The sequence below is a fragment of the Sturnus vulgaris genome, chromosome 2, assembly GCF_052056855.1.
Source record: "Sturnus vulgaris isolate bStuVul1 chromosome 2, bStuVul1.hap1, whole genome shotgun sequence".
Taxonomy (NCBI): domain Eukaryota; kingdom Metazoa; phylum Chordata; class Aves; order Passeriformes; family Sturnidae; genus Sturnus; species Sturnus vulgaris.
In genome coordinates, this window is record NC_142244.1 from 59,603,513 (window position 1) to 59,629,750 (window position 26,238).

The 26,238-nt window shown below is 39.9% G+C and overlaps 1 protein-coding gene across 4 annotated transcripts in view; it reads left to right on the forward strand.

The window, feature by feature from the left end:
* The window catches only part of ENOX1 (ecto-NOX disulfide-thiol exchanger 1), a 353,807-nt gene that overhangs the window by 201,985 nt on the left and 125,584 nt on the right, over positions 1-26,238 (forward strand). Inside the window, exons 4-6 of one of the 4 annotated variants that reach the window (XM_088159695.1) lie at positions 3,427-3,537; positions 18,812-18,946; positions 19,778-19,915. In XM_088159695.1, coding sequence (XP_088015821.1) covers positions 18,937-18,946; positions 19,778-19,915 — 148 coding nt within the window. In that variant the 5' untranslated portion in view covers positions 3,427-3,537; positions 18,812-18,936. Of the gene's footprint in view, positions 1-3,426; positions 3,538-13,014; positions 13,044-18,811; positions 18,947-19,777; positions 19,916-26,238 lie in introns of all 4 variants that reach the window. The other 3 variants (XM_088159696.1, XM_088159694.1, XM_088159697.1) reach the window with 3 other exon arrangements.

Genomic DNA, 26,238 nt, shown 5'->3' on the forward strand with positions numbered 1-26,238 from the left:
ATTGGCAGCACATCACTGGACTTGCAGATGGAGCAACTTGCTGAACAGATGGATTCGCAGTTTTCTCAAAGAAAGGGAAGGTACTTGATGTACCACGGTGGGAAAGAAGGGAGGGTATTCCAGGCAGATGGAAAGGCAGGAAAGAAGGCACATTCTGTGCTTTTTTGGTGCACTTGGAGCCTAGAAATCTCTTTCTGGCAAACTTGGGAAAGCATAAGCACAGCACTCTGTGAGAGGGCAAAGGGATTGTAACAGATGTGGAGGAAGTTATTTGCACAGAAGCAATGAAAATGAAGGCTGAGACTAGGAAAAGCCAGAGTGCATAACTGAGTATTATGTGCTAGGCATGGGAAAGAGCTCCTGCCCTGCACCATTGGAGGTGCACTCTATTAAGGAACAGGATTAGTGCCAGAAGAGCATGTCTGGAAGAAAGGACTGATTAGTATTTCAAGGTCTATTGTGTTGTGGAAGAGGCTGGAGATAAATATCATCTGCCACTGTGAAGCCAGGAATCCCCGTGTTTCTGCAGTGTGTGCATTGGTTTTGTGGTGGCGCAGTTTGTTCAGTGCCATTGCTTGGATATCGTGTTGCCTCTTTTCTTCTGCTGTTCCTTCTCCCCTCCCCATCTTGTTCTTACCTCACTTCCATCTCAATCGTTAGGGCAGGATCAGTCCTGTGCAGCACCCAAGAGTCTGTAAACCTGACTTGAAATCGTGTTCCCTGATCCAGTATTTACTGCTAAAATCTTCATGCAGTTTCCAAATGCAGCAGTGTGAACTGAAAGAAGTGATCATATTTTGGTGTTGTGTGTTAACTCCTTACAACTTTCCAGTCACTTCACACATGCACACACCAGACTTAGCAGAAATATACTTTATCATAGTACCATTTATGATTTAATAATAATGGACTTTTATCTTTATTTTTACCCCTTAGCTTAATTAGAAAATTTCAGCATCTTAGAATGCAGACATTAAAGCTGTTTAGCTATAGTAAGGATGCCAAAGGCCTTGGAAATTCAGATTTTCTGGGAAATGAATGCGATAAAGGGCAAAAATGTTATTTCCAAGTGTGATTCACTGCTGAAAGCAGCTATGCAAAATTATCACTTTCTTAAATAATGGCTTTGGCTTTTGTTCATAGTCAGGGTTGTGTCTACAGCAAAAGGAGTGTTTAAAGTATTTTTTTGAAAAATAAAATGACCTGGATTACACAGCCACTTTTGCATCAATTGTGCTCAGTTTTACAGGACTGAATTATCAGGGAGGCTCTGAGGTAAAATGAACAAGGAATCTCATCACTGAATTTTAGTATGAACATTTTTCAGGTTGTTGTGTCTGAATCTCTGCCAAGTTTCAGCCCCATAATAAATTAAGTCCAACCCACACAAAGTAAGGAAATAAAAAAGGAGGGGAAACAACCCAACTTCTACCAGGCAAAAACAGTAGGCATTTTTTATGGGGAAACAAGTGGCCAAGAATAATTTATTGGAAAAATAATTATCTAAAGAGAGACTGGGCTCTTCCCTCTAATTGGAAATGATAACATTTTCCGGCCTTACTAAACACAGGACAGGATCATCATTTTGCTTCACCAGCCTGGCTAAATTAAAGTTGAGAAGTTGCTTTCCTCAAATTTTATTTCTTGTGACACCTAATACTGCAACTGAGCCCACTTCCCTTTCTCTATGGCAAAATCTAATCTGGCTGCCACAGGACCTGTGAAAATCATGGAGGTGATGAGCCAGGGTATGCTTTCTGCATTGTATGTCTGGCTTATTTAATCTCTATTCACCCTCAGATAATAAATATTTCATATGTTGGACAAGTGAAAGGTTTCATTCAGCTGCAGATCTGCTTCCACGGCAACTGATTCTTCTCATTTGAACAGTTTAAATGTGTTGAAAACAGAGCTTGCTTTCTGTTTTTTCTCCGCTGTGGTTTTATGTGTAATATATTATTTGTTTTCTCCCTCCTGTCCTTCCTACGAGCAGACACAGAAAAGCCGACAGCATTAACAAGTAATTCTAAACAATTTATAATCCAAACATATTCTCTCTTCCAGTCAAAATGGGATGAAAAATGCCATTTCATTTGACAAGCATAGAGGAAATGTCTAGAGATACGAAATTGCCCGGGTTAGCATCTATAAATACTCTGTACACAAAAAATGAATGCAATCACAGTACTACTTTATGCTTTACAGTATGTTTCTCTATTGCTTCTGGGTGTTTCCTCAATACCATTGTCCACCAATTCAGTTAATAGGGTTGGGTTTGGTTTTGGGCTTTTTAATGGGGGGAGGCAGTATCCCAGGTCTTTCTCTAAGAAAGGTTTCCTTCTCTAAGAAAAGCTGCTAGCTAAAAGCTGAAGCGAAAATGTCTGCAACCATATCTGATTTCTGCCAATGCTAGTGCTTGTGATGGATCTTCTGGAACATGTCTGCTGCATCCTTTGCATCTTGCAGAAGGAGATCTTTGGAAGCATAGCTTAGCTCATTCTTCCTCTGCACATTTCCATGCAAAGCAGGCATCTGCTGTCCCTCTTCCTCTCAAGCCATCCCCACATCTGGACTCTCTGACTCATGCTATGCTCCGTGCCCAACTCCATACCTCTGTCTGCATACATGGCTGGTGGCTTCACAAAGCATTTCTGTTGCCTGCCTGCTGAGTCAGTTGTGACTTGGTGCAGTGGTGAAATTTTGGTAGATGGGCTCCAAGTAAAGGGATTTTCCCTTTACCATCTCCTATCAGGCTCAGAGATATTTTCACTTGCATTTGACCATCTGTGTGGATGCTCCCGTGATGCAGTTATGGCAGAATGGGGACATCATTTCATAAGGCACACAGCTGTCTTAGGAAAGAAGTTAGAGAACACATCACAGGGGGTGATTTAGGAGTTTTAGATGTGATGAAGAACCATGCATAGGTGGCTTGTTTGATCTCTCTGTCCTTTCCTTTTATTTACTATATAGCTTTCGAGTGTTGCTATGTTTGGGGATTAGGACATTCTAGATCAGTTTGAAGAAACTGACATGGCATGATGCACAACTGCTGTTTTGGGTTTAGGGGGAGATGGAAAATGGGTACAGCCTCTGATAGGTGTCTTTGTCTGTACCTGGTAGCTCTGTGGCAGATTCCCCCTATTAGAAACAATTGAACTATATCTGACCTTGCAGTCCTCTCCCTTCTGTTTCCAGGCATATAGATTTTAGCCAGCAGGTCTCTGGTTAACCCCTCCTCACTGTTGTTTATTTCCTGCCACTCTGCAGACACACCACTGAGCATTAAGTATGTGAATTCAAAGACGCTTCCTCTCTCCTGTACAGTCTTAATAGCAAACAGTCACGAGCTGGGCTTCTCCAGGCAGAATTTCTACCTAAGAAACATAGGTTTCAGGAATATGCCCTTTCTCTCACCCTTTTCAGATTGCATTAAAAGCATCCACTTCAAGAAACTACAACAGTGTTTATTCAAGCTTTGAATTTGGAAGTCGTGCCGGGATCCCTGCCACGGCATGCTTGAACCGTGAAACCCAGGTCAGTTCCATTTTTTGGTTTTCATGTACTGGGACTGTGCTGCAGCTGTTTGAGCTACCAGGTCTCTGTGGAAGCAATACTTCTTTTAACATGCAGAAAACATCAGATTTGATTTTATAACCTTACCTCTTGTTTAGGTTTTGGGTTTTTTTGTAGTACTAAACAAAATGTCAGGGTGGCATGTCAGTGAACATAATGCGTTCAAAAAGAATCATGCTGACAGGCTCGAAAATGAAATACTCTCTTTTAAACAGGCAGGAACAGCTCTGATTTTCCTTCCTGCCCACCGGGCTATACTTGGACTTGAGAGGACAGCTGTGCTTCATCTCCCTTTTGCTCTGTCACTGTGACTGCTGGCAATTGCACTGTATAATGCAATCCTGGGCTGTGGGATATGACCAGTTTCAATCAATGTTCACTGAAGTTGACTTTGTGACTCAAAGGCTACTGACTTAATAGCCCATTAGTTTTGTCAGTGAATCAACCCCTTCTCTCTTCAAACCTTCTATGGTGTTGAGCAGTTTGTGGGTTTTTCATATTGCTAGAGAGAAAGATGCTGGGTTATTGCACTGGATACAGCTGAAAAGGTGTTACTAGGTTTGCGTGAGGCACTTTCAGAAAAGGATCTTTTTGTTACTAATTCTATATCTCAGACTCCAAATTCATATAGAGTTTGCGTTTCTGAAACTTCATGTGAGTAGTCTTTTACTGCAAGGTGGATTTGTGGAGGGAAAATCAAAGTTTACAAAATTTGGTACCTGCAATGTTTGTTTCCCCCAAATGTACATTGGAAAACTCTGTTTGAAGGCACAGTACTGTTTATCTACTTATTGGGAAAACATCTGGAGGCAACAGTACTTTATGCAAGGAAATTTGTTGGTGTTTGACTTGTGTTTCTGCCTTACCTTTAATTCCTTTCTGATCCCTAGTGATTGCCTGCTTTGATATTGCTAGAGTGCTCTTGGAATAAGTGCTCCTCTCAGTGAAAGTTACACTGCTGTCATTTTTTAATGTTTCATATAATGGGTGAAGAATAATCTGGAATACACCCAAACATGGGCATTTTGTCACCATGAAGCCTGCAGTTAGAGCCATTGTCCCATTCAGTCACCAGATAAGAGTCTGGAGAGCAAATACCATGTCCAGCTCCACATCTTCTCTGGCTCTTCCATGGTATGTTCAGTTCCTCTGCTTCTAAGCATGCTTCCCCTCTTTCCAACTTTTTTCCTTTGTGCATTTGTTCCTTGTCTAATTATTTTAGGTGAAGTCTGCAACAGCTGAACAGAATGCATTAAAGATAGAGGTCTGTGATTTTCCCGTGGCAGAAAATTTTGTATGGAAAGATAAATATCTTTTTGGATATTATCTTTGTCTAAGACAATGGGAAGATAAGTTCTGAGTGGCTGGAAATGTTGTAACTGCACCATTAATGTTTAATTACTATTGGCAGCCAAGAAGTGCCTTTCTGGATTATCCAGACACTCAGCTTCTGAGATGTGCATAGGTGGCAGAAAGTGATAAAGCTCATGAAACCGCACCTCTGGGAACATGTAATAGGATCTTTCCTGTGATATGCAAATTATGCTGCCAAGTTGCTGTATAAACAATTCATGGGAGATGTAGTGAGAGGTAGTTAAATAACTGGATCACATATCAAAGATAAAATCTATCACTGGGAATGGAAAAATGTGCTAAAAGAGTGGTTTTGCTTTTAAAAATAAATAAATAATGAACCGAAAAATATCTTTGCCCAAAGCATATAGTAGCACTGAAGAGTAAATAGCAAATGATTTATCACAATTGTTGCAGTTCAGAGTAAACAAGCATTTAGGCAACTAGTGTGCACAGAGCTTGTGAAAACCAGGACTTTTCCTAGTACAAGTAAGCCAGTAATGCTGCTTTTTTATTCTTTTTTCTTTTTTCCTTTTTCTGGTAACTGAGAAAAAAAGATTACTTCACAAATGTTAATTTTGTTACTTTTCAGGCAGATATGCACTGCTTACTTTTCAGTGATAAAACTGATCCTGTAGTTTCTATTCTAAGCATGAGCAAAGATCTCAGGCGGCCCTGCAAAATGTATTTCGGAGTCATATATAGCCATAGATCAATGAGTGTGAGCAAACTGTATTGACACCAGCAGAAACTGAGCTCATGCCTTCAGCCTGAGTTTCTAATTTTTGCATTTCACACTGTTTTAGGAAAGGATTCCAGATAATAGCACTCCTTCAGTAAATCAAAGATTACTCTTTCACAAATGGTACTGGAGCTTTCATTGATTCTCTGTCCAACTTCACTGTTCTTCCATAGAGGTCAATTCCTGTAGCACTTGTCTTCCCTCAGCCATTTCCTATATCTGCTGTTCATTTAGGATCTGATGTAGCTCAGTTGAAGCTCAGTGAGAAGCCTCTGTATCTCTCCTTAGTGGGAGCTGCATGTGCTGGAGTCCTCAGGAGCCAGCAGAAAATTTAAGAAGGCAGCAGGGCATATTAAAGCATCATAGGTCAAGGGAAATATTTTTGACCTGTGATTTTGTTTTGCTATGTAGCAGGAATGACACTCTAGATAGAATTGTACAGCCACAATAAACAGGTCCCACATTCAACAAATGTATTGAATTCTGTTCTTTATTTAATCAACAGAAACTATGTCAGATGATCTTCCAGGAGCAATATCACCTAATTAACTGTAATTAAGGTATATTATAACTACAGGATTTGAAACTAGATGGATCTGTCTCTTGACATTTCATATTTGGATATTTTTTTCCTGCTAAGTCTCTTAATATGCTTCAATTAATGATAACAGGGGCCAGGGCATTCTCAGTGATGGATCTGCATACATGAATCTTAGTATCACTGAGATGAGATGAAGCATGAATCTTTCCATCGTTAAACTCCCCTTAGAAACATAACTGAATTCCAATTAAACTGAATTTACTAGCACAAATGTTGATTATGAGGAACTTAAGGGTCAAAGCTTGATTGTCTTATCCTGTAAAGTGCAAAAACCTGTGCCAGACACGACAGGAAAGCTGGTGACTTGTCTGCAGAGTCCTCAGAAGTTCTGTAACCATTCATAGCAGGTATGGCATCCCTTTTCATTCACTGAGAAGTCATACAAAACTGATTTTTTCAGGCCCTATTTGAACAAGCAGATTTTAAATTCTAGTGCCTCACAAAGGTTTTATCATCTAGAAAATTATTTCTTCTCTCTCTGCACTGTGGCAGGTACCCAATCTTCACCAACTGATAAGCATTTGGAGACTTAATCAGTAGTAAACCTTTATATAGATAGCTTAACAATTAAGACATTTAAACTATTCCTGAATGAAAGGAAATTGCCAGCTTTAAAGAGAGAATTTCCTAGCTCAGGCATTTCTGGCCATGTAATTAAACTAAATACGCTGCTTCCTTGCCCCTAGCCACAGTTGTCCTAAGAAGATTAACAACATTGAATTTCTACCCAGGCTGAAATCTTGTTTGTACACTGAAATATGGACCCTGAAATAACATGGCAGTGCACTACATGGTTACTCCTCCCAAACTCAGTGATGCTTCACTGTGAAGTGAAGCCAGTGATGCCAGTGATCCACAGTATCACCAATCCACAGGACTCAGGGAGGAGTTCACTATTTTGAAGATGAGTACAGATGAAACCACGTTTCTGCAGAACTTACTATGGTGTGTAGATACTTGTCTGAAGTAATCTATTAGATGTCATAGAGCATATGCAATCAGAAGATCTTGCAGAAAACACTGGGGAAAAAAAAGATTAAAAGCCTGTTTCCCATGTTATTCGACTGAGCAACTCCATTATGATCAGGATTTAATTTAAGTGATCTACTCTATTTATGATTGCACAATATAATCGTGTTCCTGGGATTGTTATTTCTTTCTGTCATTTATTTTTAGCTACCTCAATTCTCTGCAACTTCTTAAAGAAAATATTTCTTAGATTTATTTGAATTGTATTTCCAAGTAGAATTGTAATTCACCTTATCTGATTGAGAAATGACATGATTACAAACTTTTAGTTTTCTTTTAAGATACCAGTAAACATTTTTTTTGAGTCTCATATTTTGCTTGCATCTTATGTGCCCACACTTGCTTGATCACATGCAGGAAATATTTTTGTACGCTGGTGCTATGCATGACTATGAAAGAAGCTGTAGATAGAACAAGATGAGATACAGGCTGTAATTTACACCTGACAGAGTGTGAATTTCATTGCAAGTGCTTTTAAAGGAAACTTGCTATTTTCTCCACGTTCAGATAAACAGTGATGCCATAGAAAATTACGATAATTTTTTGTTTTTGTTGTTGTTTGCTTGTTTTGTTTATTCCACTCTGCTTTAGTTTTGAGCTTTATGGAGAAAGGATAGGATGGTCCTAAACCTAATGCAATCCTGTGTTATCTGCAGGCCAAGTCATGGTCCTGTGATGCTGGACATACCCCATAAGCAGAGAACAGCCTGACCAGGCAAAATTAATGAAGTCTGGGATAAAGAAAGTGTAATCGGACCATTTCGTGGGCAGGGGATCAAGGTTGAAATTACTTGCCAAAGGTGTGTTGTAGAGCTATATGAAGAACAGGAATCTCCTGGATCCCCATCAAGTTTCTTTTTAATTTCTAGAGAACTGAAGACTCGTATTTGTTTTGGCTGAATTGCAATTTGGATAGTTTGGAAGACGTTTGCAGGCAGAAGGGCTCTATTAAGTCTTTCCCACCAAAAGAAATATTAGTAGGCAATTAAAAGAATAACAAATGGAACCCATTCAAAATGCTCCACTTGCTGTTGCTCTGAGCTTCAAGCAAGAAAGTACATAGAGGTCTATTAACCTGACCACTTATATATCAGAGGCCACTAGTGTCACTTGGGCACTCCTAAATTAAACCATATATTTTAGACAGAAATATAGCGGTCTCTCAAAGCATTTTCCTTTGAGACCATAAATTCAAAGGACAGGGCTTTGTCCTCTGCATGTATCTGCTTTGCACTTCCTGTAGTGTCACCTGGATAAGCAAGGGCAGTTCATACTCCTGTCAGTTTAATCTCTTGCATCATCGCCATTATTTTGATTAATTTGATACCTCGGAGCTTTAAAGAACAAAGAAACCATTAACAGCATGAGCAGAGATGGTGCCAAAGAGGCTGGACACTGACCCTGGCACGCTGTTCTCCTCCTGTGTGCCAGAAGAGCGCTGTGCTGCTGTAGGGAGGGTGGTGAGCAGTGGCCACCAAGCTACACTGGGGAAGCTGATGGAAACTGCTGCACCCCAGAGCCCTCTGCCTGGGCCATGTACTTTGCATGGTCAAGGGGTGAGTCAAGATTGACTCCATGAGAGCATGGTGCATAAATTTTCTGGATGACAGTATAAACAAGTCAAAAGCCATGAGATACCATATTCATAGCTACAGGCCAAATGCTTTATTCATAATGTTGCAGTGAAAGTATTAACATTGCATTTGTTTAAAAAGTAACTAGGAGGCCATTTGTGACCCTTATAATACACATGTGGAGCAGTGCTCTACTGGTTTACACTGGTTATGTTCTGCTTTATATTTTCCAGAGGGTCAATTTGCAAGGATCTTTACTGCTATTTATGAATATAAGTAACTAATTTACCAAAGTTTCACAAAGTAGCTTCATGGCTTCTGCTTCATGGTTAAAGGTTCTGCAAATCTTTTGGTCTTGTTGTTGACTTTGGGTTGTTTGTGATTGTATCTTGAAGGCTAGAAATATGTATTACGGTAAAGTAAATACATTATTCTTGTTATTGCCCTTGTTATTAGAAAATATTTATATAGCGCAGTAAATTGACATTGTACTTTGCCAACACAGATAAAGGCAAATTCTCTGCCCCGAAGAGCTTATAATTCAAATAAGAAAAGACAAACAAATGTACAACACTTCAGAAAATGGTGGATGAGAGGATTATTAACTACGTGAGTGAAAGAGGTGGAAGAGCTGAACGAGGAGACAGAAGGATTCTACGACCATCATTATTCCTAGTTTTACAACACAGTGGCACCTTAAAAGCCTCAAATGGGATGAAAGCCTGGCTGCACAAGGGGCTATGCAGAAGCCTGGCAAGGGGGTGGCCTTGTCTCTGTGTCTTAAGGCAGTGCTGCCTCGCTTATATCCCTGCCTGGAGGGCACCTGGCTAAAGCCAGCATCAGTCCAATTACAGCACAAGGAACACCACGTTTCCAGTAGGTTTTAGCCCTGCCTGAGGGAAAATCCACATGATTTCCTGCCCTGAAGAATTGCAACTGAAATTGAAGAGAAGAAATGCGCATACAAGAAGACATTTCAGGGAAAGGGGAGTGGAAGGATTATTGTCTCAGTAAAGGTAGGGCAGGACCACCCGAAGGGAAGGAGAGCTTTTAGCATCATTATATTCACCCTGATCTGCAGCTATAGCCTCTTCCATCCTGACCCCCTGGCAGCTAGTTTCAAGGCAGAAGCATTGAAATAATTTTTGTTGCCTGATCATATTTGATGCACACATAGTAGCTGCTGTTTTCCTGATTTGACCTCATGTTAGCTGTGGAATTGCTTCTCCCTCAGTGCCCACAGAGTATGTGATAATCCTAAATTTATGTAACTTGCTAGTGGTTCCATAAACAACTGTTTAGAAAACAGGCAAAATTCCTGGCTCTGCTTAGCAACTTAATTCAACCTCTGAGGAAAGCTAATGGGTGTGTGGTAGCACAAAGACCCTGGAAGCTCTGCTTTGTCCTGTGAGAGGTCAAAAATATTCATTGTTTGCCTCATTTATCTATGGCAAACTACCTCATAAATCAGAAAGGACAGAGGGAAACTCCCTGTAGTTTTCCTTAGTTCTGGTTCAAAAACAGATGCTGTCCCCAAATATGGCAAGAATGATGAAGAAAGACCAGAGCAGCCTTGGCAAGGCTGGTGGGCAGAAACAGGGGACTGTGGTAGCCAAGAGGTGTGTGTGATTTACACTGATCTTTAAAACGGGAATTACAAGGAGAAAGAAAGTTAAGTGTCTGGTAAAGAAATGGGGCTGAGGAGATGGGATTCATCATTTGGGAGTAGGAAGAAAAGGTCCAGGATGAATTTTGTCTCCAGAGAAAAGGCAGATAATAGGGCATTACAGTTGTTGGAAATGTGTTAGAGTGGGCAGCTCCTGCTGTGAAACACTAATAGTTGTATGTAGGCATATTCACTGGGGATGGCCAGAAAAATAATCAGAAAGACAACCATATCTCTCTCTCTCTAATTTGTGTGTATCTATATCTGGGAACATTCTCATGAGCTGCTGCAAACTGAGTCGTGCATTCTGTTCTCCTGCAGCTCACTGTGCTGGAGTTACCAGGCAAAGGACAGGAGTGGGAGCCAAGTCCCTCAGGACTGAGTGTCTTGCTGGGATTCATATGGCATGCAGGTAGCAGAGTGACAACTGAGCTCCCAAGGCACAGTTTGCTCAGCCCAGCTCATCTCATCCCATGGGTGTCTGACAAAACAGATGTTCATATACAAAACTGCAGTGTAGACTTCCAGCCAGAGGAGTGAGATGTGCACCTCCGAGGTGAGCTTCATTGCCTCGCAAAGTAGGTGTCGGAAACAAGCTGGCAGAAGTATCTGGTTCTACCCATTGGCAATGACAACAGCAAGAAAGCTCAAGCACAGTTGTCTGCATTGGCAGAATTTAGGTGAGGTGAATCCCTCCCTTCTCTAATACAAGAGCACAGTGTAACGAACAGTAACATCTTGGCTATGAAGAGCTATTTAGGTGAGAGAATGGCCCATGGCAGATTAAGGCAAGAAATGTGCCTACACTGTAGGGGGACTGTGGAGTCAATGGATGGAAACAAAATAATGCAAAGAAAAGCAAGAAAAAGTATTATGAGATAAATGAAGAACAGGAGGTGCACTAAGAAGAATGGAAGGATTGCAAGATAAATGACCCAGGGAGCATGCTGGCAATTTAGAGTTTGTAGCTGGAGAAAATATCCTGAATGTGATGTGCTAAAAGGGGATGGTAGCTTTCAGAGTGAGGACAGATGTAAGCTGGTAAAAGAGATAGTAGGTTTTTCTTGTAAGCAAAATTTAACACCAGAAACCTTGAATTAAAACAAACAAAACCGGCATAAATCTCTTTTCCAGATTTTCTTCGAACAGTCATCACGGAGAGAATAATTGATGGTATTGCATAAAATTTTGATCAATATGACTTTAGCTTACTTTAATATTCTGCAAAAAATGCTCTGCAGATCATCCTTGCACTTAAACAAGGACACTTAGATGTCACCTCTTGCTATAACTTGACCCAATGATTTTAAAATATTTTAAAAATATGAAAATAGTTTGACTGACAGGTTTGGGGTTTTTTCCCCCAACGAATGTCTGCCTGAAAAGACAGGCTGCCTTAACTCCAAGAGTTCAATTATACAGATTCTGAAAGAGAAGAAAAATGATAATGAATGCATTTTAGAAACTTTTGAAGAATTACTTAAAATAGACTTTCCATACATAATGTTACCATGTAAAACTCAACTGTATCCTGGTCTTCTGGGACTAGGAGACAGCAGTCTGTATTCATTTGGAAATTCAATAGCAAGGCACCCCTGCCTCTGATGGGTCTGGTTGATACAGTCCCTGGGGCTCTGCCAGAGACAGGGCTTACCCATCAAGCTATTCATTTTTTCAGGAGGTGACATGGGAATGATTTCACTTTAGGTTAGCTAAAATGCTCTTTCTGGAAGTGTGTCCCAGCTTGCTTTGGTCTCTTCTTTTTCCCTTTTGTCTTAGTTCTTCTTTAAAAACACTCAACCAAACCACCATTTGTATTTCAGGTACTTGATGTAGGTTTAGTAAACATGAAGCAAGAACATTTTGTATGGTACAGTGAGTGAGAGAAGTTATTTGATAGGTGTGGCGCATTTATTCTCTCAAGCCCAAAAAGATGAGAAATAGCATGTACAGCCTATATGACTGCCCAAGGTACTCTATGGCATCAGGAAGGCATTCCAGCACCTCTCATTTCAGTATTCAGCCTTTCAATGAAGTTGCTGAAGTGTCTTTGTTCAAAATCTTCTTTGGAAGATTGCTTCCCCTTTTTTCTAAAATGCAGTGGTGTGGGATGTCATGTTTCTAAAATAACCACTGGCCTTTAGTAGAAAATAGTGTGATAAAAGGCTTGCTATTAAAACACTCGCGTAAATAATTAAAGCATTTCAGAATATTTTGTTGTTGTTAAATATAAATGAAGTTAAAATGCAAACATTTAAAGAATGGATTGTCCTAATTTAGTCAGTAAGTCACTGTTCTTTTAAATGGGAATCAAGTGAGTCACAACTGCAAGCCATCTTGGCAGGGTGAAAAACAGAGATGCAATCATCAATTCACAACAGTGTTTTGTGTTCAAGGAGTAATCAGACCTGTTTTTATCAAGACTGTGCTGCATTGCTAGCCAGCAACATGGCTTTTTTTTTTCCTCTTCCAGATGATTTTGGAACTACATACGCTTTTTCAGTAAGTATGCTGGACTTCTATAATGCTTTGCTTAATGTGCGTCCAGATTCCGTTATTTATAGACTTCAGCATAATCAGACTGCAGCTGCTAAAATGCATGCAAAACAAAAAGCACATTTGTAACCTGTTAAGGGCTTGCTCTGAGATGCCAGTGAAGTCTGGGATTTACCATGAAATATTACCAAGTGACCTTTCAAGAAGTATCACCAGAGAATACCTGTTTATCTTGGAGACCTTAATTTTATTTTTCTTTCTCTATTGAAATCTTGCAGTGTTCTGCTTTCCAAGGGAAGTCTGGCCTTTGTGTATACCATGTGTTATCTTCAAGAAGTGCTGGGACAGCGGATTTAAGTAATGCAGCATCTCAAATGAACAGTTCTTCCAGAAAATACGTTTTATAAAATTTGCCTTTGTTGAATATAGAGGGAAACTGTAAATATATTGTGATTTTTCTCGAAGTTGTCTTAGTCCTATCAGTATGGATATGATTTACTCATTAACTGTTTCTTGAGTGAAAATAGGCGGAAAGGATCCCTTGCACTCATGGGAAAACTTACATATTCGGTCTACATAGTTAAAAATGAGAGGTCTTAATGCACCAGCACGTATTTTATGAGTTTATAAGATGGCAATGTAGGTTTTTAGTGGCATAATACAGAATGAACAAAGGTGTTCTAAATCATTCATAAGACAAAAAATTGGAAAGATTATGTGAGTGAACACAAAACCAGAGCTCTTATTTAGGCTCCAAGGGAGCTTATCTTCCCTAGCTTATGCCTAATGAAGCTGTTTTCTTAAGGAAAGTGCTGGTTCCTGCAAAATTAATCTTTGCTTTCAAGGGCCTTCTGTAAGAGGGAGATGTGGCAGAAAAATCCACATAAACAGGGTGATTCTGGAGATGCTGGAAACCAACTGGTCCTTGCAGTAGAGCTGCAGGGAGGTGAAGCATACAGTAGATGCATAAGTTAGGATCCCCTCCCAGAAAAAAAAGATTTGGTTCCAAAAAGGCTTTAGAACATGATGTAATTTTTTACTTGCTGTAGTAAATGCTTTTTTTGGAAATTGTTGCAAGAAATGTGTTTTCCTTCAATTCATTTTGAATTTGTGAATTTGGGTGATGTTTTCTAGGTGTCTGCATACCATTAACCATGCAAAACAATGCCCCCTCTCGTAACACTGCATATGCAATACTATAAAAATATTTTTAAAAGCCGTCTTTGGATTCACGTTGGAGATGCTCTTTTTTTCATGTAGCCCAGGTAGGATGGCTATGGCAAAAAAATATCATTTTCATTGCTGCTACTCCCATCTTTCTTCATCGTAAGATGGTCAGAAAGAAATGAACAGTGACTTACAGTATATCCTTGTCTAGCTTTTCTTGCCATTTCTCCCTTCTTTACTGGGAATCCTGCATGCAGCTGGAGAAACAAAAACACTGGGAAGAACCAGTACAAAATGCTTGATATATTTTAGAAGACAGCTGGAGGTAGCCTGATAAATGACCTGTACTTTGGCAGGTCAGGTGGAGTGTGACCAACCTAATGACCACTGTCCTATGAATCACAGTGAATAGTAACAAACACTTTGGAATTGCCATTCTTTTAAGAGCTGGAAAACTCACCTAGATGTAACAGTTCACAGGATTCCACATTGCTCCTTCCCATCTGTGTTTCCTCAAGAATCAGCACCAATAGCATTTAATGACTTGTACTCCCAGCTTTCAAAAGGCTGATGCTATTAGTCTTTTCCTTGAAGGATTTAGTGGTCACAAAAATTAGGCAAAGAGCTGAAATAACTGAAGGTCACTCAGCAGGTCGATGTCAGAGTTGGGCAGAGAAACTCCTCCTTGCACCCCAGGGCTGGCTGCTGACCCAGGTGCTCCACAGAGCCTTGTTACAATGGTGCATTTAATCAGCTTCACTGTGTTGTAACTCATTGTGGTGTTATGGATATCTAAAGGGTAGGATTTTAACTTCACAATCTGCTGTTATTGAATTAGTTTTATGTTGTGTTAATTTCTTTGTCTCATGGCATTCATTGCCTGTGATAATTGATGCACAATATATAACCGACTTCTGTATTCATTTGGGTAACTGCATTTAATTGCCTGGTATAAAATATGTGCACTAAGTACAATCTGCTATGACTGAGAAGTGCTCATTGGTATGGACTCGAGGGTGCTTTATCTTCCTGACAACCTGTCTGAGGGAAGTCTAAATGTCTCTTGCAATTCACCATCCAAGGACTGGTACATGCATGGTATCTGCAAAAAGAGAGACCACCAAAAAAGTATAAAGTGAAATCGCCTTAAAAAATATTTGGCATCAAAATTTTGTTAATCAGAAGCTCTTAAATTATTATTTTTATTAATGTCCCTGCCTCTCCCAAACATCAAGGAATAGCAGGGCCCAGAATATTTTATACATTTCTCCTGTAAATCAGGATTATGGTTTTATTTGCTTCTGAAGTTACTCCCCTGGAGTAGAGCTACTTCCATGCCCAAGTGTTTATAAAAACAGATTTCTTTTACATATATCTTCAGGTCATTAATGCCTGGAGAAGTATTAGTGAACTGTAAATCAGGAATGCTCTCTAAAGGTGTGATGTCAGTGAAATGGTGTTGCTTAATGTCTGCTCAGGTTACACAAGATCTCTGCATAAGCTTACACTTTCTTGCCTGTTTAACTAGTAACTGTGATTCAATGTATTATTAAGAAAGCAAGAATCTTTGCTAGTAGATGTATTTCTCATCAAACTTAGGATCTTGCTTTTTATATGACTTAGACAGCGTCTTTGTTTTCCTTGCTTGTTTTGTTTCCAGTGTCATGAAGGGTATAATAGTGCAGTGTCTGAGCTACACAAAGAAATGCTGAAATTTGCCCAAAGCTGATTTTATTTTAAGCATTAATGAAACCTTCTCTATACAATTTTTCAGAAGTTTTTAAACAAAACCTAATGTTTGAGTCTAAATCAGGTATGAAATGCCTGTGAGACTATTTTTGCCTTATTGTGTTGCTCTGTGTTAATGTAACCACTGAGTTGTCACTAGAAGGGATGTTCACAATTAGTATTTTTCTTTTTAAAAGAGCTAGTTTCTACAGTCTGTGTCCTTCAGGATGGAGCATTAGTTCTGCCTACAGCTTACTGCAAATTATTCAGTGTTCATAGGTTCGTTTATGCTTGTTATTCAACTCTCTTCCACTGACAAAATAGCCTGAAGCAGTTCTTGGTTAGATAGAACTAGTTCCACTTTAGGCTCCTCACGTTCTCTTTTATGGCTTTTCCCCTGGTTCACCCTGCACTGCATCGAGGTACTTTTGATGAAACAGTAGACCTGATGGTCAGAGAGAAAGCAAAGCTGCCCCAAGCCAGGGTGGGCTACAAGAGTGTATTTCGAGCAAAGACATCTTTGGATATTGGGCAGACCTGGTGGTATAGTGCACCCTGAGTTTCACCAATTTAAGCTACTGATTCTGCTTTCATTCATATTAATGGTGTTATGTTCTACTTCCTCTGCAAGGACTTTAACAAATACTTGTAGATAATTCATGAAAGTATACCAAAGTTTGAAATATGTGAACAACATGTCAGAAGGCAAACACCAGAAAGTCATTCCCAGTAGACTGAGGTGTGTTTGCTGCACTTCTGGCAGAACAGGTGCAACTGCAGTGTGGGCTTGGGCAGGAGAGTGTGTAGTGTTCAGCAGCAGACCTGTCGCCTGGAACACACTGCACCAAACAGTAAAATGTGGGCAAGGGGGATGGGAGAGGGAGTCCAACACCCATTTTCTTCCTCTTATCCCAGCAATCCATGCCTATCTGAGATGCCTTTGCCATAAAACCATGGGGCAGTACCTCCTTCCTCCCCATTAATTGTGGTGATGCTTTATGGGGACAAGCAAGTAGCACACAGCAAGGTATGAAGAGGCATTTCATCACTGCTGGTTTTTAAATGCTCCTTTCTTCCTCAAGGCAACAAGGCTTCTGGTCAGGGGAAGAGGTGAACCACTCTCATCTGGGCTATTCAGAATATAAAATTGTAAATCGGGATTGATTTGGCAGTGATTCATAAAGAGCAAGGAGGGCTGTACTGTGTGAGAAATAACTCATTGACAAGGAATAATTCAGCCAGCCCTAACCTCAAAACAGATGTTTGTGGTCAGGAGTTTATAGCCTCAGTGGAAAGGGCTAAGTACAAGTTTAAAGAGCTGAACAGGAGACACCCAGTTTTTAAAAACTTGACATAAATCTTGGCTGCCTTGCCTTATGTTATAGTCACATTCCCTGCAGAGGACTTCCATTTAGTGTTTGTTTGGTGTTTATAGATGTTATTTAAAAGCTAATTTTATGATACAAATATTTTATGTTATGTATAATGAATAGTGGAGATCAAATAAGAACGGGAATTGCAAATTCAAATATTAAGGGTTGATAAATACTGATTTTTAAGTAGACCCACTGTAGATTTGAACAAAATGCTTTTTCAACTAGTATGCTGGTTATTTGTAAATTACAACTTACAAAAATATGTAGATCATTGTCTGAGCCTGCCTTTTTCATACTTTTACTGCCATTGATTTGGTCATGTTCCTATGAAATGATGTGTACAGTGTCATGGAACTAAACCATAAAACTTTCTGGCTTGTACTTTATGCACATCAAATGAAAAAAAGAAAAGTGTGGGAGGTACTAAGCTAAAATATAGTGTAATTATGTTAATCCTGTCTTTTCTAAAGATGAATCCTTCAGGTCTGCATGTTGGAAACCTCTTAATTATGGTCTTTCAAGTAGTTTTTTAAAGTCAGCACAGCTATTCTAGGGCTGAACGAGTCACCAAGATTCACCTGCACAGTGCTAATGACCTCCCTGAACACTTGTAAGCTTCTGGCCAGTTGCTGGCCCCTGGTACCCGACACTGTGGATCACTCTGGACCCATTAGGCTACTGGACAGACAAAAAAAATTGTCCTTCCTTCACCCAGAGTCCCCATGTACCTTGTGCACAAAGAGTAACTTGGGCCTGTGTATGTGATCATCCTCAGCCCAGTGTTTTCAGGCCCTGCTGGAAGTGCTCACACCTCTTACCTGTTCAGCCTCCTTTCTGATGAGCAATGTGAGCCTCCCAAACAATGACAGCAACAGCAAGAAGTTGCCCTTATGTAAAATTCATGGTCTGACAGACACCTGATGAGAGCAATGTGTTTTAGCTAGAAACAGATACTGCACTTTTGCTTTGAGCTAACTAACCCCTGCGAGCCACGGGTGCAGTGTTAGTTAAGGAGCAGGCATCATCCTCAGCTTTGTTAGGTTTTCTTTGCCACATCTCTGCAGGCTCCATTCTGTAAGTCATTGCATAGTATTTTCTTTCCTCTTTCCATCTCAGAACAGACAGCTATTTCCTTGAAACTTGCAACATCAGTTAATTGTTAACAGTTAAAAAAAAAAATTCGTATTCATCCCTTAATATGTTCTTTCAGCTGATGCCTTCGTGCCGAGGAGGCTGTGTAGCTACTGATAAGACCTACTTTGTGAAGGGCTTTTCAGCGGCCTGACAGGTGCATTCGTGGTATTGTTTGTTCAGCAGGCAGGGACGAGCGCCCGCTGGAACGCCTCTAGAGAGGCTGTGGAATGTGTGCACAGGGGCTGGGGCTGGCGATCCGCAGGGAGAGGGCAGGAGCTGCGAGTGCCTCCCAAAGAGGTCGGCTCCTTGTTGTTGTTGTTGTGTTCTGACTGTGGCACTCAGAGCTGATTTCCATCTTTTCTCTTTCAGAGCCTAATGAGCTGTGTCTGGGCCCTGTGCTTGGTGATATCCCATCTCAAGATGCTGCTAATACAGTAGCGAATTATTCCTAACTGAAGAAGTCTAACACAAGAAAAAATATCCAGGGAATAGCAATGGCTGCCGGTAAATATCTCGGGTCTGCAAAGGCCGTAAGAAAATAACTGAAAAGAGCTGATTTCAGGTGTGACTGAGGAGGGGAGAAGTAAAAATGTGTGATCACATCTTGTGTCTGGTGTTTCAGTATCAGAAAGGTGCCATCCCTTAACTACCTGACCTACTCTTCCCCATCAAAGGAAGATCCATACCTGGGCTCTGTCTATTTTGACCATATTGGTGATATTTCTTTTCAGTTTTAGAAGAAAACTTGCTATTTGCAATAGTGAATGGATTTTGTTTGAGCTCATTGTAGTTAGGGGATAATGTGTTCTTAAATCTTTTACAAAAATAAAAAATTGCACCTTATGGAAAACAGGTCTTTCACAGGTTTCAGGCAAGTTCCACAGCTATTTATGTATCATTAAGTTCTATCAGAGTGTTGCAGGGCATTTTATTCAGGTTGGAAGAGGCCTCAGAAGGTCTCCAATCCAACCTCCTATTTAAAGCAGGGCAGAGATAGGGTCGAACCAGCTGTTCAGGGGTTTATCAAATTGTGTCTTGAAAGGTGCCAGGGATGGTGACTGCACAGCCTGTTCTACTTCTTGACTATCCCCTTGGTGAAATAGTTTTCTCTTTTCCTTGTGCCATTTTATGGCTGTTGTGAATGTTTCCAATGTCTTTATGCTCTATTATACGATACCAAGAACTATTATCAATGATCTAAAGATGAATCATAATTAGGAAACAAAACAAACCAAACATAAACAGTGGTTGTGATACGTAATTTTCACTGAAAGTTTTGGTTAAAAATTGTTGTGCATTGGCTTTTCTACTTACAGCATGTTTACTTTCTTGCAGCAGCTGATGGTTTGGGAAGTATAGCTATAGATACCACACAGCTTAACATGTCAGTCACTGATCCCACGGCTTGGGCTACAGCTATGAATAATCTGGGGATGGTTCCAGTAGGACTAGCAGGACAACAGCTTGTGACAGGTAAGAATTTGCTTTTTTAAAAAACATTGCTTGCATCAATCGTGAATTCTTCGTGTCCTTTGAAAAATATATGGAATGTTTTCCGAGGATATTGTATTTTTATGTTCTGAAAACATCACCTATGATTAATATTGCATACTGTATATTAGTCTCTTCTTGTAGTAGGTATGTAATCCATATTATATTTTGACCTTGTGAAAAACTAAAACTCTCAGGAGAAATAGAACAGCTAAAGCATTAATCTTTATGCTGGGTCAAGACTAGGAGGCAGGTCATGTAAGAGGAACATTTTTTTCTTTTGTTTCTCTGTTCAAGCAGGGTGTTTTGAGGTTCTGCCAAGGAATACCCTGGGCTGAGAACCCTTGACTGGAGATTTTGGAATTGTGTTAATTGGGCAGAAAATCATGAAGTCTGTCCAGTTCATATGCTCAGTTGATATTAGTGAACTGAAGCTTTCCTGCCAGGTGTGTGCTTATTTATTTTCTGACTGGTTCCATGAAATTGAATGTCAAGAGTTTGTTCTTGTTAGACTTTGTAATTTTCTTCCCAATCATACTTTAGAAGAGTGTTGCAAGGTTCTACTTATTTGTAGCACCCACATAAACAGTATTTTGAAACCAGCAATACTTTACAGATAAGACTGGACATAGCACACTTTGTTGTCAACAGTAAAGGCCCAATTAGTAGGAGACATTAAAACTTCTTTGCTCCTGTGATGTAGAGAATTATTATTTATGTATGGGTGGGTGCCCTGTAGACACAAGCCACATGCTAGGCATATGACAGATTCCCTCTGGAAGCTGCACCGCCACTTCACCTTAAGAAGAGCTGTGTAATATCTGTATCAGAGCAGCATCCTGTCACATCTGTGCCTTTCCACATAGATGTGGATGCCGTGAGCCAGGTCATGATGTAAATCACTCTGCTTGCCTCACCAGGGAGGCCTGATACTTAATTTTGGCCAAATATGCCCCCTCCTGACACTGGGAACTGAGTGGAGCTGTGCCAGTTCACAGCTGATGATCTGGCTCTGAATTACCTGTTTTGCAGGCTGGTACACTAAGCTGCAAGAAAGCTGATTTAGAGCAAATCAGTCTCAAGCAGAGAGCTGAGCTGGTGGAGGCTATGAACTGATTGGTGATCTCTGGCTTTAACCCCATGCTCCTGATTAAAAGAAACAAGCAAAGCCATCCACTCCTTGGGATCCAATTCTCTTCAATGCTTCTGTCAACGGCCTGGATGCAGAAGCTGAGTCCACACTAAGTTTACTGATGATACTACATAAAAGAGAAGCTGTTGATTCTCTGGAGGGTAGATTGGCCTAACAGGGAGCCTGGATAGATAACAGGGCTGGGCAATCACCAACTGTGTGATGTTTAATCAGGACAAATGCCAGATTCTGCACCTGGGACTACGTAATCTTGGATGTATGAGTGGACTGGGAGAGAAGAGGCTGGAATGCAGCCCTGCAGAAAGAATCTGCTGGGTTTTGTTGGTGGGAAGCTCAGTGTCAGTCAATATTGAGTCCTGTTGGCCAAAAGGGCCAACCTAGATTGCATTAGGCACAGTGTAACTAACCACTCAAAAGAAGCATTTATGCCCCTTTACTCAGCTTTGGTGCAGCCTCACCATGAGAGCTGTGTGTGGTTAAGAGTCATATGAAAAATATGAGAGTGATGAGTGTGTTCAACAGAAGGCAACAAAGATGATGAAAGGGACTAGAGGGCAAGGCTTGTCAGGAGCAGCTGTGGACCCTAGGTTTGTTCAGCTTAGAGAAGAGGAGGCTGAGGAGTTGCTGTCTACAACATCCTAATGAATGTGAGTGCAGAGGGTGATGCTTATCTCTTCTCTCTGGCGTCCAGTGATAGGATGTGAGGCAATGACTTAAAGCTGCATCAGGGGACACTCAGATTTGTTATGAGGAATAAGTTCATCTCTGTGAGGGTGGTCAAGCCCTGGAACAAGCTACTCAGGGATGTGGTTATGGCCTGTTGTTCAAGAAGTGTTTGGACAACACTCTTGGATAGATGCTATAATTTGTACCATGCGGAGTTAGGAGCTGGCCTTGATCATTATGAGTCCCTCCCAGCTCAGAACATTTAATGATTCTATGTGTTGTTGGGGAAACAACTTTTTCCATTTTCCAGTGGGGCTTTGCCTGTAGGTGTTGTGCTCAACGTGAACGCGATTACCTCCAACCTGGAAATAGTCACATGTCAAAAGCAGCTTCTGCCGTTTTCATTTATAAGCATCCTAGTTGCATGTGCTGTGGAAGTTTGCCCTGCCTTTTTCTCTTGCTCTATTCTGTCTCTTCAGTTTCAGTGTAAATTTTGTCCTCAGGTGTGCTATGCAATCCCTACGTGGCAGCCTCATTTCAGGTGCACTGCTTTTCCCCACAAGGGAGGATCTCCAGGATTTTATACCATTGACAGCCCCCTGCTGTAACTTCCATAATTATGTGTATCACGTATTGTAAAGATGTTGTACAAGTCAGTTCATATTTGTTCAGCATTTTCAATGTATGAAAGGTGCCGTAAGTAATAAATATTAATTACTGAAGTGCTGCCTGATTTCTCTACAGGTGCAGAATAACTTCTTTTATTTCCTTTCCTATTGTTTTTCTTTGTTTTAGATTCATTTGTATTTTCAAGGTAAATAGGTGCTTTGACGCTTCATTATATTTCCTTAAGATTCATAAGCTTTTGACACATTTTCTTTATGGCAGATCCATAATAGCAAAACTTCAGTTTGCCATGGAAATACTTAGAGATTTATTTGCTCTAATATATTTGCTGTATCTATGTTCAGCGAGGGTTGTATCATTATGTTCAACCAAATATATAACTAGTCCGTAGCTATTTTTGGCTTTTTCATTTTTGTGCTAACTATTTGTCCATCTTTAAAGTTTTTATGTGGGTTTTTGTTGTTTTGTTTTGTTTTGTTTTTTGTCCCCAGTCTTGCTGATAGCTAAGAAAGCAGTGAGTAGTTTAGATTGATCTTGGAGAGACTGTGATCTTTACTGGATATCTTTACATAACCTGACATAGTCTGAAATTTGGTGTATGGTATTCTCCTGTATCCTGACATGTCTCTTAGTCCTCTGGTCCATCAGTGCTCAAAGGACTTATGCATTCATGGACTTTCCTTCCCCAAACTGACCAGTTCCTGACTGCTGTACAGAGCATTTTTGTTCTCTTATGTATAGAGTCCATATGAACCATTAAGTCTTTCTAGAGGTTTCTCAGGCCTTTTTTTCACCCCAGCAGTTCTTAACTTTGCTGCTGTGTAACACTCTGGGATGACTGCCTTGTAACAGTAATGCTCCCCAGTTTGCAATCTGCAAAGCTCTTGTCTAGCTCAAGAGTTTGCTAAAATGACAACCAAAGCTTCCGCAACATCTGGCCAATGCTCTTCTCTCAGCCTCGAATGACTGCTGTCTGATCTTGGTAACTAATCAATTTTAAGCACTGCTAACCTTTTAATACCAGTTTAGGTGATATCTGCACTCTATTTAATTCCTTATCTCCCAGTGCCGTAAAATTGGATTTTTGATCTGGGCAAATGTCAGAACCTTTCATTTGTAAAGATGGGCTCCTGTTAATAGTTATATAATATCTCTAGGGTGTCTACATATATTTTGCTTACACTTATTCAGAAAGCTTACTTTTTTCCATGGTTTTGGCTGCTGCATTACATATATACACTGCTATATGCATTTATACATTGTATATACATAATTCATAAAATAAATTGTAGTTTAATAATACATTAGTTAAAGTGTTAAAGATTGATGTGAAATAGTTATGGCTGAAAAATATTTTCAGTCTAAATTTCCCCTTTCAGCAGGTTATAATTTCTTAAAAAAATGTACCTTTTAGGCTGAATTTTCTCATGGTTGCTTTTAGCCCAGAGGAAAAAACAATCTGGAAAAGTTGAAGGAAATCTGTTAAACTGCTTTTGAATCATCTAGGCCTTAAAAGTGCTGTTTTCTATGCTTTGAGACTTTGAGGAAAATGGTCAAGTGATAGGGGAAGGTTAGTTTGTAGTTCATCTTTTTGAGAACTAAATCCTCTTTTTGCACTCAGCAACTCTGATTCAAGTGCATCTTTCAAGTACATTCAAGTCTGCTGTTTTGTTTAGATTTTAGGACGAGAAGAAATACTCAGTGACCTAAGCCAATCAAGAATGTTTTATTTTGGTTTTGCACTGGTATTTTTTAAAGGAAATTTTGACATTCCTGGATCTAGAGTTCTTGCACTTTCATTTATTTTAGCAAATGCTCTATCAGATCACCTGTTTTCTAAGGGAAGATATCCTCCTGAGAAAATTATTCACTTCTCTGGTTCAGTTCAGTTCTCCTTTCACTAATTAACCAGTACTCTGAGAAACAGGAAGCAATTTTGAGGCGCTTTCCTCTAGATGACCTAAACATTTGTGAGTCAAAAATGGTGTATGTCAAAAAGTTCCCCAGTAGAAATGAACCTGAAGAGTGGTACACAAGTGGTAATTCATTTAGCCTTTATGTTAAGCTCATGCCCTGTGACGCATATTTGTGCTCTTACAGAGTAAAATAACAAACCACAAGGGCAGACATCCAAGATGAAAGTTACAGGTCTGCCTGGAAGTCAAGGGTATGTCTGAAAACTGATGCCTTCTGCTTATATACAGAATAATTATTAAGGCACATTGTTCCATAGTAGCTTGGCCAATATGCCTCAGCCTCAAGATACTAAAATTTTCAGTAACACCCAGGTTTTGTATTTTTTTTTTCCCGAAGCTAGTCTTTGACCACTTGTACAAAATCCTAGTGAAATCCTAGGGACAAGGAACCTTTGAAGCCTAACATCTTGCTTACCAAAAGATATAGAAAAGAACACCATTTTTGTGGCATCAGGCATCTATTTTTCAGACAATAGAGGTTGTGAAACATTAGGCACTTACATCAACCTTTTCTGCTTTTTCATTTGTCTCTGCTTTCCCCAAACACTTGTCTTTTGACCTGGTTTCAGTGGAACATAGGAGCTGTCAGTTCCAATCAGGTCACCTCGCTCAGGACTGTGCTTTTGACAGTGTTGGGTATCAGTTACTTCATAGGGAGATAGCCACAAGGCAAATCCATGCTGAAGTACTGCTCTCTCCCATGCATTCTCCTCTTGATCATTAATAAATAAAATGAGGTTCCCCAAACTAGAAGTTATCTATCCAAATCAAGTCAGGAAAACTTCACTTTTGGAAGCAATGCCTGCTGCAGTAAGTCGTTACAATCCTAAAACTGCAACCCCAGACATACTTTTTAATAACAGAAAGATTTGTGAAATTTTGATCTAGAGACTCCTAAATCTCAATACACAAGATTAAATGTGCTTCCCAGAATTTTATTAGCTCGAGGCCTACAAGTGTTTGGAGTCATAATATTCAGACTCTCTTTTTCTCCAGAATGAAGACTGTAACTGAAGGCAATCACTATATTCAGATTCCAGGCATGCTTTATTAATTATTGTTCACTGTAGGTTATCATATGCTGACTAAATTGTAAACATATTCCTCACTGTTCTGGTTGTGTACCATTTTTGTAACATTAATGAAGAAAAATCAAATCAAGTAGAAAACTAAGATCTTTTTGATTATATTCAGCAGCTCCCCAAAGAAAGACTGTACAGTGCTGAAGATTTTAAGTAGTCAGCTGGCCAGAGGACTGTCATGTGTATACCTCTTCTTCTGTGGCCTCCCCATTACTGAAGGCTTGGAGCCACTGGTAGCCATCTGGCAGTCTCATTTCACTCTACCCCTGCTACCCTATTACCTATTAAAGCTTCCTTTTTCTACACTCCATTGCTTAGCCACTAATCCAATGTGCTGATGAGTCCATAATTCGAATCACCTAAGAGAATGCCTAACAAAACACAGCTTCCTTTTCTGTAATTAACACTTAACTCCTGTATCTTGTTATAGTCTATCCACAAAAATTTTGAAGAGAGTCACTTTTCCAAGGAAAAACATGCTTGAGCATCTATAATTTGTGACTGAATTTTGGCACTCTCAATATGTAAGCTTTGATGTTTGAGGCACTCCATGAGCTCAGGTTCCCTGCCTGTGAAAGCTGCAGACCACCAGAGCTGAAGAGTTCTGCAGCCCCATGGCACAGTGGTATTCAGTGTCTTTACCTCTGTTCAAGCACTGGCTTGACACCTGGCAGTAAAAAAAGATATTGAAAGTCTTAATAAAATCCATGTTTTCCATAGATTTTACAATCATCTCAAGGTTACAAGTATCTTCAGAAGGCATCTTCTCATCTTTTATGGCTTTCCAACCTGTTTTATGCA